Raw genomic sequence first — 16,491 nt, 5'->3', positions numbered from 1 at the left:
CATTTGGATATATAGGGTTGTCTTGACCATTGATACTTTTAAACTTGGAAAGCTTCTACGGGCTAAATCTCGAGCAAATAGCACTTCCAATGAGTATGAAACAACGCTAAATAAAAAACGCAAAAAAAAAAAAAAAAAAACTTGATTTTTGCTGAATCGGAGGGCTGCCGACATGTCAAAAATAATTTATTGGGAGATAAATCCCGCATGCTTATAAACGAAAGTTTCTGAAACCATTCTTTGGAAGTTAATAAACATAAACATATCATTTTTGAACAAACAAAAATTATGAAAAATTTGAATTTCGAGGCCATATCCTCCCTTAAATTGTCTACTGTTACTCAAAGTTCTCTTAACATTTTCTAGAGAAGGAAGGAACAGCCCTTTTTTTTTTTTTTTTTTTTTTTCTAAACTAACGTAAAAACCTACTAAAGAAAAAAAGCTGCTGAAAACATTTTGACGAGATCACGCAGAAAACCGGCAATGAGTAAAAAAAAATGTGAGATGCAAGGATGGAGAAAAGGCCAGTATGTGTCCAAGTCTAAATAAAGCGCGCGCCCGGGAAAATGCGATCGAAGGTTCGGAAGTCTGCTCTTTCCAAGTCAGACAGACACCACACCCCAAGCCTCTCCGCGATGCGTGAGTCGGTCACGTGGTAGGGATGCGGCACGCATGCGAGCGTCACACGAGATCCAGAGTCGAACACGACGATGCGATCCGAGACGAGACGCACATGTACGTCACATCGAAATTTGAATATCCCGATTCAAACGCCGAACAAAGGAAAACGCTTCGGCAGACGCACAACGCCGACGCGACGGTGGCGCCACACGCGGAGGTTATCGTGAGAAACCGTAGAAGAAACTGAAGAAACTCGCAAAAATACACAACGACCATGAATTTTTTTTTATCCGGTTAGGTGTAAGGGATTAAATATTTTAGATTGAAGATGTGGGGAACATCGGCAGAACCGCCGTCCGTACACTTTGTGTGCATGATCTAGTATCACGCTTAAAACTCGTTCCAGTTGTGTACGACCTGCACCTGTAAAGCGATTTCGTGAATACCGGACTTGTTTAAATTTCTTTTAAAAAAAAATAAACAAGAAACCGTGGAGGCCTCGGAAATGGTACGCTTTGTTATGCGTTAAGAAAAAAATTCACTAATCAGAGAATGGCATAACTGAAATAACGTGAATATGTTTCACTCGGTATTTATTACACAAGATTCAGCACAAACCGAATAACCTACATATACCATAAACGAGGAACGTTCAAATAAAAATCGACCATGTACTGATGTAAGCCAAAATAAATTCTGAATGAAATATGTTCACGTGCTCTCCTAATCCCACTCCCAATTCCCGTGCCTTCGTTTCTCGCTTTCGCCACCAGATCGCACCACCAGCCTTCGCCGCACGCTTCGCTCTCCCTTTCGCTCCTTCACGTCCTTTCCACTGAATGGCCCCACCTCCCATAAATGAAGAAAAAAAGAGCTTTGTGTATGGAGGTATAGAAAGGGGGAAGTGCATATAAATCAAATAAGTACGAAAGTAAGCAAATTTTACGAAACGTTCAATCCAGTAAAGTGAAACTTCTTTACTTGATCCCTCTGAGGCGAGCTTAGGCAAGCAGACCGACTCTAACGTTTCATACAAAAAACTTTAAAAAAAAAGAAAAAGAAGAACCCGTAGAGCGTAAATTCTTTCCGTTCTTGCCAGTCCCAATCGAGATCCCGCGCGACCTTCACGGACGCCAGGAAAGGAACGCCGAATTCTTTTAGCAGACGATCACCCGAGCAGACCAGCAGGAAGTCGTCGCTGCCGTCTGCTATTCCCTGATAGGCGAGGAGGTGCACAAAAGAGAGAAAGTATAAGCAACAACAGAAGGTAAAAGTGGAAAGGATGAAACTTGTCTTCTCGCTCAGGCTTACCACTGAACGCTAGGCTACACATAGAAAAAGAAAGGTAGAGCGAGTAGCTATGGATGAGAAGAAGGGTGGAAAAAGGGGAGAGGAAGTTTGAGAGAGACCCGCGCCGAGGCCAGAACTCCGACACCGCCTAGACCCCAAAAATAGATCGGCGCACAAACGCGTGCCGCCGCCGTCACAAGAAAAACAGGAAACATGGCACCGCGGGCTTTGATCACGTCGGCGATATTGACCTCATTTCCGCCGGTACGTACCACTTCCGGTGTTACGAGGAACGGCCATTCATGTAACGAAAACGTGACTTTAAAAAAAGGAAAAGAGGAGACTGAGATCGCTGACCTTCCAGTGACCTTTCATTAGTATCAACACAGCACACGAGTTGTCGACTTTGCTAACGCGAATTAGCTGACCGCTGAGGCCCGTAGGTTTTTGTTAGACTCGATATTCGACATTAGGTCTTGATCGTGTTATTTTCTTCACTATTATTATTATTAGCATTATAATCATTAATATTACTACTATTGTTCAAATTATTACTTGCTTATTAGTCTTATTAGTAATAGTAGCAGCAGCAGTACTGGCAGTAGTAGTAGTTTACTAGAGACAACGTCAATCAATCAACCCAATCCCGAACAAAAAGGGGAAAAAGAAAAAAAAGGAAACATTTTTGTACACTCATGCCGCCGAACCGGATAACAAAATGTGCAAAGCTATGCCGACCGACAAATGTACAACTTTCACTGGCGCCAGATTTTTTTTTTTTTCTTCGTATTTTGTTGTTTGCAACACGCGGCAGTCGCGCGTCTGCTAGCTGTGCCGGGTTGCCCTAGATCTGTCAATCGAACGATTTCTGCCTCCTACGCCGACGCCGTCTGCTGTTCCTCATCAACGGTCGGCGCTCAATCGGTCAGAAACCGATGACCTTTCGCATCACGCCCGACCACCCTCCCTTACGACGACTGCCGGACGGCATGCGGAAGAAATCTTGTACGTTGCGTATATCTTAGCAGAGGGTAAAAGCTAGGGCCTCTTGTGAGCCAATCAGAGCGCCAGGAGCGAAGCACGTGACAGTTGGCCACGGGAAAGAGTAGGTGTGTGTGAACGGCACCGCCTCGCCAGAGAAGTGTGGCGAAAGTTCGCTCGCATTCATGACAAGCGTCCCAAGATGGCGCACCATGTAAGGGACCGATGAGAACCAATCGGGGAGCCCGCACACGCGCGAAGGCCCTGAACCGACAGCGCTCCTGGCGGGATATGCGCGAAGGCCAAGCAAACTGTAGCCGCCTTGGTCGGCCTTGTTTAGACACCACTCTTTTTCCACCGCGGTCACCACTGTGAGAGTAATATAGATGATCAGACGTTCGCGTGCAAACGTACGGAACTACGAATTGGGCGGTGGCCAACGCCCCCTAAGGCTTGTTCTAGGCGCACGCCGAGCAGTGAAAAACTCACCGCATCCGACTTCGTCCGATCCGTCCGGGCAGTCCGTGTCGGAGTCGCAGTGCCACGTCAGGGGTATGCACTTGTCGCCGGCGGCGCACTTGAACTGACTCGTCGAACAGTCGTCTGCAAGCGGAGAAGAAAAAAAAAAAGTGTCAGAGAAAAGGCAATGCGTTCGCTCCACGAAATGACACTCGAAAACCGGCAAAACCAAAACGCTGCACTTTCGTCGAAAACGGTAATGACGATTACCCAGGAATGGGATCGATCCCCGCCCCTGCCGGTTTCGATCTGGACGGACAAGTATTGTACAGGCGTGCATTAAATCTGTATCACTACAGTGTGATACACGTTAAAGACCCCCAAGACCCCCCCCCCCCCCCCCCCCCCAGTATAACACTGGAGCGAAGACACCAGACGTACATTCGGGCTGACTACCTTCCTGCCGTCTAAACATACACACAACACAATCATATTATGGGCAGATTAGATTAAACAAAAAAAAACGGATAGACCAGTTTGTTTGTATAGTCAGTTTCAATGACTGAATTCATTCCAGAAAGTCGAAACTGTCGTATTCCCTAGATTAAAAAAAACAAAAAGCGGAAAACATTGCCACTTTAATTTTTTTTTTTTTTTTTACAAATGACGGAGTAGCGCGTTTTAGGACACCTTGACCCACACTCACCCCGTCTTTCAACACAACAGCCAAGCCCCATTTACAATCACACCCCGCCGATTAACCAGACGAAGCCTGTTGATTAAAATTTATAACTATACATTGAGAGCAACGCATTATGTCTGCCTTCACATTTCGTTTTTTTTTTTTTTTTTTTTTTTTTTTTTTTTTTTTTTTTTTTTTTTTTTTTTTTTCCCCGGTTTCTGCTTGCCGGCACTCAGAATTGTAAGTACGGCGTTCACGAGGTCGCACTGACTAAGTATATTATTTCATTATCAAGAGCATTGTTTGCTTGTTTTTACCTCTCATTGTTCTCGATTATATGGTTTACTTTGTTTATCTAATCTTCCTCTCGGCAAGCCATCCCTCCCATATTGTCTAGCACTAGGGCCTTTAAGGTAGTATTAATTAAGTAAGAACTATCCGCGCGCGACAGCCGTTTCCTTGTCCGCGCCCCATGTCTACAACGACAAATAGCAAACATTATATACGCAGACATATGCACTACACATTGTATTTGTTGAATGTTTAACAATAGGACGACAGGCTCCTCCACAAAGCCCGCCACCCTTTCCACTTTAGCTTCCTCTCCCATCCGTCAACCAATCAGTTTCGAGTCTCGCGGCCACGCTTTTATCCAGGCTTCACTTTCGGGAAATTAGCTCTCACTCCCCCCCCCCCCCCCCAATCTATTCTACAGCGCCTGCAAACAAACAAACAAACAAACACACACAAACACACAATGGGCTTCACGAAGTGCCGAACACCTAGCCAAAGACCGCTTCGCGTTAAAATTGTTCGTGAACATAAGGTCAGAATGCTCGATAGGCTCAACAACCAATTTTGCGAGAAAAAAAATAATGAATAAAACATCGGTGGTTGTTGTTTGAATCAAATCAAACGTGTCCAAATTTTCTCGGTGGTGTGGTGCGTTGCACCGCTTTCTTCCCAGGAGAGCGACGAAAATGAACGTTTCCGACAAAATGAGGCCGTTCGCTGGGACAAGTCTTGCTTTGCCTAGTGTATACCCTTTTTTTTTTATTTATTTTTTTGTCTCTAGCGAGAAGTCGGAAAAGAAAGGAGGCAAGCACGACAGGTGTCATAATAACAAGAACAAACGGTACACAACGTCGAACAAAAGAAAAAAGGAAGAAAAGAAACGCTGAAACAACAAAAAATGCGTGCATATTTTTGGCGAACCCGTCAGGACCGTGCACATGCGCGAGGCGGCAGACCAGGAAACGGAAAATACGCACTCTACCAACATCACCCGAAGGTGTGTGTGCTAAACACACACACAGACGATTCCTCGCGAATTCTATTCCTAACTATGCAGCTGCGGTTGCTTTTCTCCGCGCTACACAACATCAAACCCCGTAAGTTCCAAAAACACCTGAAAAACACACTCTCATTAAAACATTAAACGCAGCGCGTTACCTATTCAATGCTCGGGGGTCAAATACGGCGTATTTAAGATTAACATTAAAATTACGGAAAAAGTAAAAGTAAAAAAAGATCTTGTGACGTCACAGGAGCGGGGCGCCTCATCCCAGTGACACGTCTCAAGAGTCACAAGTAAGTCTTGAGACGTGCCACTTGTGACTCTTGGACACATTCAATAACCGTGGTCGCGTCCCAAGAGTCACAAGTAGCAGCGACGTTTTCCCGTGACACATTCAATAACCGCGGTCAAGGATCGCCTGCCGCGAACTGCGCCCTGGGACGCCATAGTTGGGTCAACACCAGTGCACTCCGATTTCGACGTCATCACGGCGAGAGACTGCGAAAACGCCGATTGGACGCGAGTGACGCGTCCAATCGGCCAATCCAATCCAATCCAATCAAATTGGTTCGGTACAGTGGCAGAAACAATGTCGTGGCGTCTAACGTCAACTCTGCCATGTGTATAAAAAAAAAAAAAGTTTTTTTTTGTTTTAACAGATTATAAGAATATTTTTTTCACACACAATTACTCAATGGAATTTGTTACCCGAGTCTGTTTTTATTCATGACGACGTGGGACCACTTAGTAAGTGACCTTGATTTTTTAATGCTATGCATGCTCAATGTGTATGTATTTTATTTATTGACTAAATATTGAAGGGTCCTTTTAAATTTGGTCTTGAGCGTTTTTTTTTTTAGATATGTGTTGCATCTGCAATAATGCGGAAGCTTCAGCGCTGCAGATATTTTTTTCTGTAAATTAATAAAAGAAACTAAATATAAAAAAGTCACGAGGAAAATGAAACGAACAAATGTTATGACGTCAAGGAAAAAAAAAAAAAAAAACTTCCGAGAAGCACGGGCGCAATTTCTTGTGACGCAGTCGCTGGCCACATTGTTTGCTTCTGACGTGTGGGGTCCAGTATATGTCAGCAGCTGCGGCAACGCCTTAGCCTTTTTTCTTTTCTTTTTTTTTTTTTTCTTCCAATACACAATAGTTTAGGTAGTCTGTCGACCTTTCACCATGTGGAGAAGACTATTGTGTGGCATTAACTCTGGCGGCACGTGCGGAAAATATATAAATTTATCCACAAATCCGTGTTCACACAGTTGCGACCGGTTACGACCGTGTACCTTAAAACCTCCTACAACCTTTTACGACGAGAGAACCTCCATTTACTGGGTAGCATGAAAGCGGCTGACTTTTTCTTTTTCTCGATATTTTGTTTTCAATTTTGGCAATGCCATGAACGATCATTTCTTCGATAGTACGTAAATTTTATCTCGTAAATACGGCAGAACCTTCGCTCTAGTGAAATGCAGTTTCAGATCCACCTCATAGATGGCGGTAACGGCCTTAAGTGTGTTCCCTCATGCTGAGAGATCAGGTAAGCAAAGGCAAGTGTGTGGACGGGCCTTCACAGTCGACAACTTGAAACAGCGTCCACTAACTTTCTTGTCAAAATTCGCGCGCTCCAGATCCCGGAGCCTTTCATCCCGAACGACCCAAATTAATCGAAGCAATTCGTCTAAATGGAGAAGAAGAAAAAAAAAGGGGGGGGGGGGGGGGGGGGGGCAGACCCGTGTGCTTAAACATGCTTCATAAAGTTAAACATTTGATATTTTGGCTTTTTTTTTTTTTTTATTAAAATAAAGATGTAAGCAATCGCACGTGTCACGATAGTCCCGCACATTTTAACCCGGATAATATTAATATTTACGACCAGAATCACACTTGGGGCATGTCACACGTATGTGCAGAAATGTTGAGGCATATTTTTTTCTTTCCTTTTTTTTTTTTGGGTACAGTCGCACACAAAATCAGCACTCACCAATAAAAAAAAAAATACACATATATTTAAATACAAGGCGTCCCGAAGCACGGTGCACCACACAAAAGATAGTTTGGCAAAAAGAAAATTGCGGCCGAGAACACAAAAAGAACGGTACAGTTTCTATTTGTTTTTGTTTTGTTTGTTCAGGGGCGGAAACGAACGGTTTGCGTCAAAATTTCTTCGATCTCTCGTCAAAAAATATTATCTTGTACTGAGCACGACGAATCGGCGTTTTTCGGTAATTATCAAAAAACGCCGTCATTTGTTTTGACAAGGGAATAAACGCCGAAGGTCAGGTCAATCAGGTGGAGTTTACGACCTGATCACTTCATTTCTGACAACTATAGGTAACTTGTCATAGATAACTAAGCCAGAGTTGAATAACGCGACCCTGTGACGTCACACCCCAGCGGTGGTACAGCGCATGCGCAGTGCCCACCCCCTGTGTGGGCAAACGCGGGCGTTCAACCACGCGTGTTGGTGCATAAACGCCGATCACGATATCGCTTTTTGCTTTGTTCGAGAACGTCCGATTAGAAAATCTCCAAATTAATCAAACATTCTTGAAGACTTTGTACCGTTTCCGCCAACATTTTTTTTTTTTACATGTTAAAGTTTGCGTTTACGTGGAAACTAGCGTCCAATTACCGTCGACACTCGTGTCGCAGAAAATAAACGGCGTTTCATTGCGGCAAACCCCGCAAAAAAAACAAGAAAAAAAAAATAGTTGTAAAGTTGACGTCACAATAGAGTAACGTAACTATTTTTTTTTTGTTTTTTTTTTCTTCTTTTTTTCGTTACAATAAAATCTAAAGTGCGACGTTCAGAGACGTAAAGTTGATAGCGTAAAACTTAATGGCACTTTTTTTTATTTTTCATTTTTTTCGCCGCATGTGGAAAGGAAGGAACCGAATCCTACTACGATGCCTTTTTTTTTTTTTTTTTTTTTCTTCATTTGTCGAGAAGTTGTGTCTTAAAAATTCTTATCTCTAATTCGTAAAAAAAAAAAATGATTAAAGGACTCGCCGCGCAGGTCAGGATTCGGGCAAAGCGCCGACAAACGGACAGAGACATCGTTTTTTTTTTTTTGTTTTTTTTTCTGTTTCATTTGACCTCGGTATTACATTTTATCCTTTTTCAAGAAAATAGCCGAGACAGAAAAGAAACGACACCAAGTTTTTGTCCCAAGTTGCACATAACGCCAGATAACGCAATACCAAACACGCACACGTACACACACGCATACAAAAAGGAGGACTTCGCAAGCGCGCCGACATTCCAGTTCGGCGGGAAATCTAGGGTTTCTTTTCACGAGATAAAACAGAAAAAAAAAAAGAACGTAACAAAAATAATTGTCCAAAATTGGCTCGTGTTGGAAGTTGGAACGCAGTCGCCCCCGGAGTTCTCCGAAAGGCGTCCGTTCCAAGATCAAGGCCAGGAAAAACTGGTCATCTCTTCTTTTACCACCACGTGTTTCAATCATTAAAAATTACAACAGGGTTAGCGGCCGACTGTTGGAAACTATTTCCGCTACAAAAAAAAAAAAAAAAAAAGAATCCGAACATTTGTTGTTGTGGCCTACTAGCATTCGCGTACCAACAATTTTATAAATCATGGTCAGGCATTGAAGTAGTACGCGTGAACTGCAAGGTTGTAGGGTCAATGATACGAGAAAAAAAAAAATTAACCATTTTCAAGAATGATCGTTAGGTTTCGATAGATGACCCCTAATGACAGATCAATGAATCGATATTTTCGAAAAGCGAACAATCCAGCCGTGACCTTGACAAGGGGTCTACGGTGCAGAAGGAAGAGGGGTGAGATAACCTGACCACGTGACCCACTCCAGTCGCACGCGTAGTTTCGATTTCTTTCAGAAAATCGATACGGCCCTCACCAGGAAGAATAGATAAATCCGGTCAGAGTTACACAGAAATCTACACACAAAAAAAAAAAAAAAAAAACCTTACTCGCTTGTGATTAGATGCGTCCCACTATCAATTGGCTCAAACCCAAAATCCGCTGTCAAAAGACTGCCCTGGATAGTCAACACAGTGGGGAATAGCGCGTGGCACCAACTCTAGGAAGTAGGAAATCTGAGACGGCCCGTCCTTTTATCCGAAGATACCACCCCAGCGCGACGGGAGCATTACGAAATTTGCGCAAAGGTTTATCGAACTCGCATGCCCCAAGAGCTCCACGCAAAAAGTCGCGATAAAAGATGGAAAAGGAGCATTGGCTTTTGCGCTGTACAGTGAAGCGCTGCGCTTTCTCTAGAGATCAGAGTTTCATCGGACGCAGTTTCACAAGTTGACGGGACGCCGTCCCATCGACGTTTGAATGGACATTGTCTCATCGAACACAGGTTCATCAGAAAGCGTTTGACTGGACATAGGTTCATTGGACGGAGTTTGACCGGACACAGAAGATATGGCATTCTATCGAAATCGAGTGATTCGTGTTCCAAATCGGAGCTAATCGTGTTCCATTAGAAACTTTTTTTTTTTTTTTTGCTGTTTGTAACAAATTTTAGAAGATAATGCAGCGAATGTTCCTGTTAAATATAGTGGGAACAGCTAGTGAGCTTACGTGACTAGAGACATCGATTTCCGTACATTCTGACGACGCCACATTTGAACAGAAGTATAATCTCGGAGTGTTTTGAAATGTGCTCGTCCAATTCAGATTTGAGTTAATGACACTCGACATGTAGCTCACTGGTCTGTTAACTCCTCACGTAATATGTTCGTGTTTAAATGGAGCCCAACTTTGAGCTCTTATTTTTTTTCCTTCATAAATATACCAGAACGACTAATTCGGAAACCTTCATTAAATGAATTACTTTTCTTTTTATACAGCAGTGTTGTGCGTAAAATTCGAGTACCCATCGCGCATTTTGGTTTAATTTGATCAATGGTGACTAAAATTTCATCCAGACACCTTCAATTTAAGTTTTATTATAAGGAAAACTAGTCAGACAGGAACTACGGCGACTTCAGTTATTTTTTAATAAAGTCAGCAAAAACCACGCCCCCCAAAACGATACATCGAATGAATGGGTTTAGTCTAAACGGTTGACCTAACTGCTATGTCATCTGCAAATGCCACTGTGTTCAACAACCATAAAACAAAACAAAAAATGACACCATTCGAGCGAAAAAATCGGGATCGTCCGCGGCGTCGCCAAAGATTCGCTCGCGTATCACTGACCTCCAGTAAGATGGAAGGACTACCGCCATCTCGAACCTTCAAAACGCTAGTCCACCGTAAACCGGCGTTACATTTGCGAGTATAATCCAAACTGGAACGTTAAAACTTAAAATAATCGACGTGCGACGAGCTGAACCCGACTTCCTGAACACACGACCGTAGAACCGTCTGGAACGCCGCTCACCAAAAGAAAAAAGAAAGCAAAAAAAGACCGGCTTTTCAATGTATGGAATTTGCGCCGGAGACCACCACATGGACGCTAGCACTTTTGCAGGGGCAGAAGCGACGTTACACTTTGGATACTCACTGGCTGCGTGTACTGTCCGACTCAGTTGAGCCACGTAGAAGACGACAGCGACGAGGAGCAAAGACGACGTAGAAGCCGCGCAGTTCCACCGTACGACGCCCATTGCGCCGGGCTGCACCACGCTTTGATCCAACCGACGCACTTGCTTCGTTCACGCCGCCGCACCCAAATCCGGACGCCGGTTACACCGTAGACGGGCAGACCTAACCAGGAATTCACACCCCACAGACCGACGAGAACGGGCCGGTAACGTTGCCGTTAGGAAGGAAAAGGACGTAGAAGTTTTCCCGCTCGGGTAGCGTGGTGCGAACGGTGTGAGCACGGCCGGACCAGCACCGTGTCGACGGAGAAATCGTACGATATCGCGTTGGAAGGCTGTTCCCTATGCGGACGCCACCCCTCCCCGACTTTGCCGCGTCGCGGAGACGTGGCGATGACGTTTGGGGGTGCGCGAGCGAATTGTTGTGACGTCATGGGTTTTGGAGAAGAAGGAACCGGCCAATGGGGAGGAGGCGCTCGGATCACACCACCTTGGGGAGGAAGTTCCCTCAAGCGTCACCACAGCGTTGTGTTCTTTTTTTGTGACGTGTTTTTTTGTTTGTTTTTTTTTTTTCTCTCGGAGGTAGCGATGGAGCGATGGTAGCGAAGTTCGCGCGAGGCGGTAAATTTTGAATGTAATTTCGAAACTGAACTGATCATATTTAATACTTCTTTTTCCGCCGTCTGGAGAAAGTGAGTTCTGCTCTTCATTGTGCATTCTTTTGAACAGGGTGCGGTTCTAAAGTAAAATTTAATTAATGACTATTGTTCTTTCGAAGATATTTGTTTGCTCAGTTTTCGTTATTGGCAATATCTGAAAGTATTTTACATATTACTGAAACCAATAAGTATTTCACACGATTTCTGTAACAAAAATAAAATGTATTCAATCTCAATTTGTTCCCAATAAAAAAAAGAAACAAAAAAACAAAAAACAAATCAATCCTGTTTAATTAAAAAAAAAGTCGAACATTAATCTCTATTTATTACTAAAAATATAATAATAATTAATCTCTTCTTATTGTTTAAATTATGGTTATTACTGTGGTTTTCGCCTTAAAAGAAGCTAAACTGAGGATAATAATATATTTCCAAAACAAGCATAGATAAAACAAAATGAAGAAAATGGCCTTCACGAGGAAGTTGGATAAAATTATAGGGTGTTAGATAAATTCATGTAATTCGCCTCTAAAACCGTAACTTCAACAGCACGCTCCATTTCCACGAGATGAAATTATAATTTGATTGGATGATTAAACATTGAGCTTGGACTCCATCCACTCACTAGATGTCCTCATCATCAACGATGACAACAACAAAAATATTGCCGCGCGTGTTACGGAAATAATCTTGACCAGCACGCGAGTTGCCGCTGATCCAACTGATGCGAGCATTGCGTCAGACGAAACCCGCCATGCGCGCCGTGCGTCAAACGGGCGCCGACCGACATCTTGATTTTTCTGTCGACGGCGCCACGAACGCCATAATTATCAAGCTGATCGCCTGTCATGTGCGCATAGCAAGTTCAAAACAGAGAGAAGCAGTGAAGTAACCCCACAGAAGTTTTGTGTGCATACACTACCACGTGCTGTGTCCCTTTGGCGCCAACTTGTCTTTGTGATTTTTTTTTTACGTCGGCACCATGGCAGGCTAATAGTGCTAATAGCCTTCAAAGAATCATTTACCTAGTCGTCCGCTATTAAGATGCCAAGCTCCCCCCCTCCCCTCTCTCCTAGGCAGGGTGTGGAAACCATCAAGGCATGTAAGTGTTCGGTATTCCCCTGCCTTAACAGAATTAGAGGTACTATTGCGCAACATTAGGGAAAAAACAAAATGGAAATCCGAGAGAGACCTCTGAATAGCGCCGCTAACGGACTTAGCGCTTTTGTTGTTGTTGTTTTTAGCATAATAGAAGGCAAACAAGATTTTCGTCTGCTACATTCTAGACGCTAATCGGAGCGAAACTGAAAATAGTGAGTTTTTGGTTTCGGTTTCAAGGGAGGTTGATGCTAGCGCCAAATAAACCACCGGCGGCGGCTGGGCAAAACCGTGAAAAACCAGTGAAAAAAACAACTGGGGGTACAGCCGATTCGCGGAAGAGCGCCAGACGGAATCACGCCACATTTTTAACCGGGCCGCCGGCCTACGGGAGGCCGGCACGCTCGTCTAGGAGCAGACGACCTCTATTTAGCGCGAAAACGAGCTCCAAAGACGCGCAAAGATCTCTCGATCATCCAAAACGCCTGAAACACCACTGAACCCCCAAACATATTCGTTCACGTAAACCGAAATGGGATACAAAGTGCAACCTACGGTTACAAAGCGGTGTAATACGGAAGGAACTACTTTTTGGTGGCGGACGCAGATGGAGTGCTGCGGTCGAAGCCGGCCGAGCCGCCGCCGCTGCCTTGAGTGGGCGTGGTCTTTCTTTTCCATTGACTCTCCGACAAGCTTCACCGGGCCTTCCCAAAGTGAAATTGTTTTCAATGTAGGCGTTGTTTACGTTCGGCGGCGAGAGACGCTTTCCCCTTGACGCACTGATACTGTGTCACGAGGTTAAACGACGCTGGCCTGTACTTGCACTAGCGGCGGAGGGAGCAGGAAATAGCAGACAGGGGACATAGCAGACGATACAGAAAAGGACAACAACGAGCAGACGAAACCGGCGTACTCGCTGATGGTTTCTGGTTTCGAGCGGAGCAGAAATGATGATGCAAGGCGCGCTGGCATTGCGAGCGGGAAGCGCTTCGCAAATTTCTCCGCTTATCTGCCTGGAACATTCCATTTCTTCAGCCCGTTGCTTCTGGAAAAGTAATAAAGGAACAAAAAATCCTGTATTTCCTACATCTTTAACGGTACTTCCTCAAGTTTTGCGTTTCGTCAGCCGAAATGCAAGTAGTTTAAATGTATGAACGAAAAAAAAAAAAATGTTGAGCCACGTGCAATTCCAAACGCTTTCACGTTTTGAGTCTCTGCTTCTGTATCAAGATATACCGAGTAATGTGGAGAGTGTAGAAATCTCTACTAAAATCACAAAAAGTATGAATAAAAAAGCTATATAAATATATCTTTTCTCCTAATATACATTAAGCACGGTAAAAGAACGCAGGTTGAGACAAGAGACCTTGCTTGTCGAAAATATGCTACAAAACGAGAATTCTTGTTGCGCGATCATATGGTGAAAAGGTTCTAATCGGAATGGTGGCTTGAGGTACGGCTAATTATTATTCTAGTACACTGCAGTACGGCCGTCTGGTACTTTTAATATACCCCACTGTTTGACGTTAGGTGTCGCCTCGAGCGGCAGGGACATACCACATTCCTCAAAGTCACTCCAAACAGACTTGCCTGTCTGTTCCACGTGGACTGATGTCATAACCCTATAGAAAGATGTAATCAGTTACATTGGTGCTCGGAAACGGAACAGAAGGCACGGAATAATAAACCAAGTGAAAACACGTCGATGCTCCTAGGCCCACAGTATAGCACTTATGTAAGTAAATTCTTGCTCGTTGTTTTTACGGTGGGCAGACCCGAAAATTCCCGAAGCTCCGAGGAAGTATACATTTCACGGAACAAACCACACTCACAGAGCAACAACTTTCACTGGCATTCTATTCCAAGATCACGAACTTGGAGAATACGCCTACTCAATAAACGCCGACTTCCTCCTTCGTGTACCGAGAATCATAACTTTGCAAAAGGTGAAAGGATGCAGAAGTGTTGGCTGGAAAAAGTACTTAAAATCCCTCCCCCCCCCCCCCCCCCCCCCCCCCCAACCACCCAAAAAAGAAAAAAGAAAAGAGACTGCTTTTGCCGTTTGTTTCTCATTTTCCCTTGACTCAACGCTTTAAGAATGTAACCTAAAATGGCGTTCGCTCGCTGGTCGAAATTCACACGTTCCAAGAAAGAATGTTGCGGCAGTCACTCGAGTGAGGCAGATAATCTTTACTCCAACGCTTCGTCCGAAATAGAACCGCTGAACAAGGTATGCAGCATAGTAACGACATTTCGGCCATCTTGGGGCTTAAAAAAACATGGTTGCCAGCTATCTTGAGCTTCATCTTAAATCGCACGAAACGCCTTCCCGCTTTCCAGAAATGTGAAAACAGTCCGTGACAGAGAAAAACAATATCGCCTGAGCTTCCTGAAACCCTGGAAGTCGCATTTTGAAATGGGACCTGTCGTAGTGATGCATGCGAAACTATCGATAAATTGACTGTCCATACCATAGAGTTATTATAATGTACGCTAGAGGTTCAACTGGCGCTAGTGTCTATGCGACTTCCGTGACGCAAATTGAAGCAGACAGCAACCAGTCTACTTTTCCAGTCTTCCTGTGTATTCCCATGGGAAAACGCGCGTGCATTTTGTCCCTTCGCCGGAAAATAACATGGAACACTTTGGTTATTTCGGTCGTACCGAATAGTATGTACCTTGATTAACACTGTAAAAGTGTAATTGCTTTAGTTAACGCATTTTTCTTCATCAGTGAGCGATGTTTAACTTCGCTGCATTTCAGTCCCAAACGTGTGTTCCGCAGCAGGTGTGTAAAAACAAGCGACGATTCAAAGCAAAATTACGATCGAAACGAATATAGAGTGTGTTCAAGGCTCGCCAGCATTCCGGTGACGCTTGTATATTGATAATATGCCAGTCCTGTCACCATATGAAAATGATCCCGTCGTGCATGAGCGAATAAAAACCTTCAAGGTAGAGAATATAGTCCGTGGGATATGAAAGGTGTCTCTTCGTATTGTTTTCTCTGCCGGGCAGCTTTTATCGCGCACTTGTTCTCAAAGATGTCTAGCGCGCGGGGGATATTTTGAACGTAGAACACGCAGCTTCGCTCAGGACAGAAAGAATAAAGCGGTACTCACTTATTTAAAATCGGAATAGATTACGTGGCCTTCAATTTATTTTGATCGTACATGCACTGCGAGTTACTGATCCGGTGTTGCTGCGTAGTTCTTGCCGCCGCTCTTGATTTTCTAGATGTTTTTCGTCCGCTTGGCATGTATATCCCCCATGCTGGAAATCGCCGACGCAGCGTTCGCGCTAACAGTGTCCGACAGTGCACATAAATACACGTACGAAGCCGTTTTAGCACCGTTTTTAGTGCGATGAAATCGAGAGAAAAACGCCGTAACTGACCAATTCTTTCGTCGGCGTCACTGAGAAATGTTCCAAACTACCTAGTACGTACGAACTATTTGGGATATTTGCTCTCATGATCGAGAGCAGGGAGAAAATGCGCTTACTTTTTCCCATAGAAATGCATTACCGGAAGTCAATTTTTGACTGGTTGCTGTCTGCTTCAATTTGCGTCAGCACACTAGCGCCACTTGAACCTCTAGCGTACATTATAATAACTCGATGGTCCATACCATCGACAGATTTGGACAAATTATCGATAGTATTGGCGACGAGATGTTTTGGTGGTGCCACCTCGCGGGCGCTCTCCTGTGACGGAGCAAGTAGGAGGCGAGCAGACGATGTGCTATGTAACATCACGCATCGAGTTGCCATGTTCGTTCGCATCTGTACCGTTTAAAAACGGTACATTTATTAGGGAAGCATGTATAACGTTTTTGTGAGTGACCTTTTTA

General features: G+C 44.1%; 1 protein-coding gene across 1 annotated transcript in view; it reads right to left on the bottom strand.

Moving 5' to 3' along the window:
• LOC8038934 (very low-density lipoprotein receptor) overlaps window positions 1–11,286 on the bottom strand; it is a 36,683-nt gene extending 25,397 nt beyond the window's left edge. Inside the window, exons 1-2 of the mRNA XM_029983583.4 lie at window positions 10,844–11,286; window positions 3,382–3,495 (exon numbers count right to left, since the gene is read on the bottom strand). Of these exons, the coding sequence (XP_029839443.3) occupies window positions 3,382–3,495; window positions 10,844–10,946 (217 nt within the window). The 5' untranslated portion in view covers window positions 10,947–11,286. The remainder of the gene's footprint in view (window positions 1–3,381; window positions 3,496–10,843) is intronic.
• Window positions 11,287–16,491: the final 5,205 nt, after the last annotated feature.

This window comes from Ixodes scapularis, unplaced genomic scaffold (genome assembly GCF_016920785.2).
Source record: "Ixodes scapularis isolate PalLabHiFi unplaced genomic scaffold, ASM1692078v2 PGA_scaffold12__126_contigs__length_90152505, whole genome shotgun sequence".
NCBI lineage: Eukaryota > Metazoa > Arthropoda > Arachnida > Ixodida > Ixodidae > Ixodes > Ixodes scapularis.
Note: the sequence above shows the minus strand (reverse complement) of the source record. Positions and strands in the feature narration are given on the sequence as shown.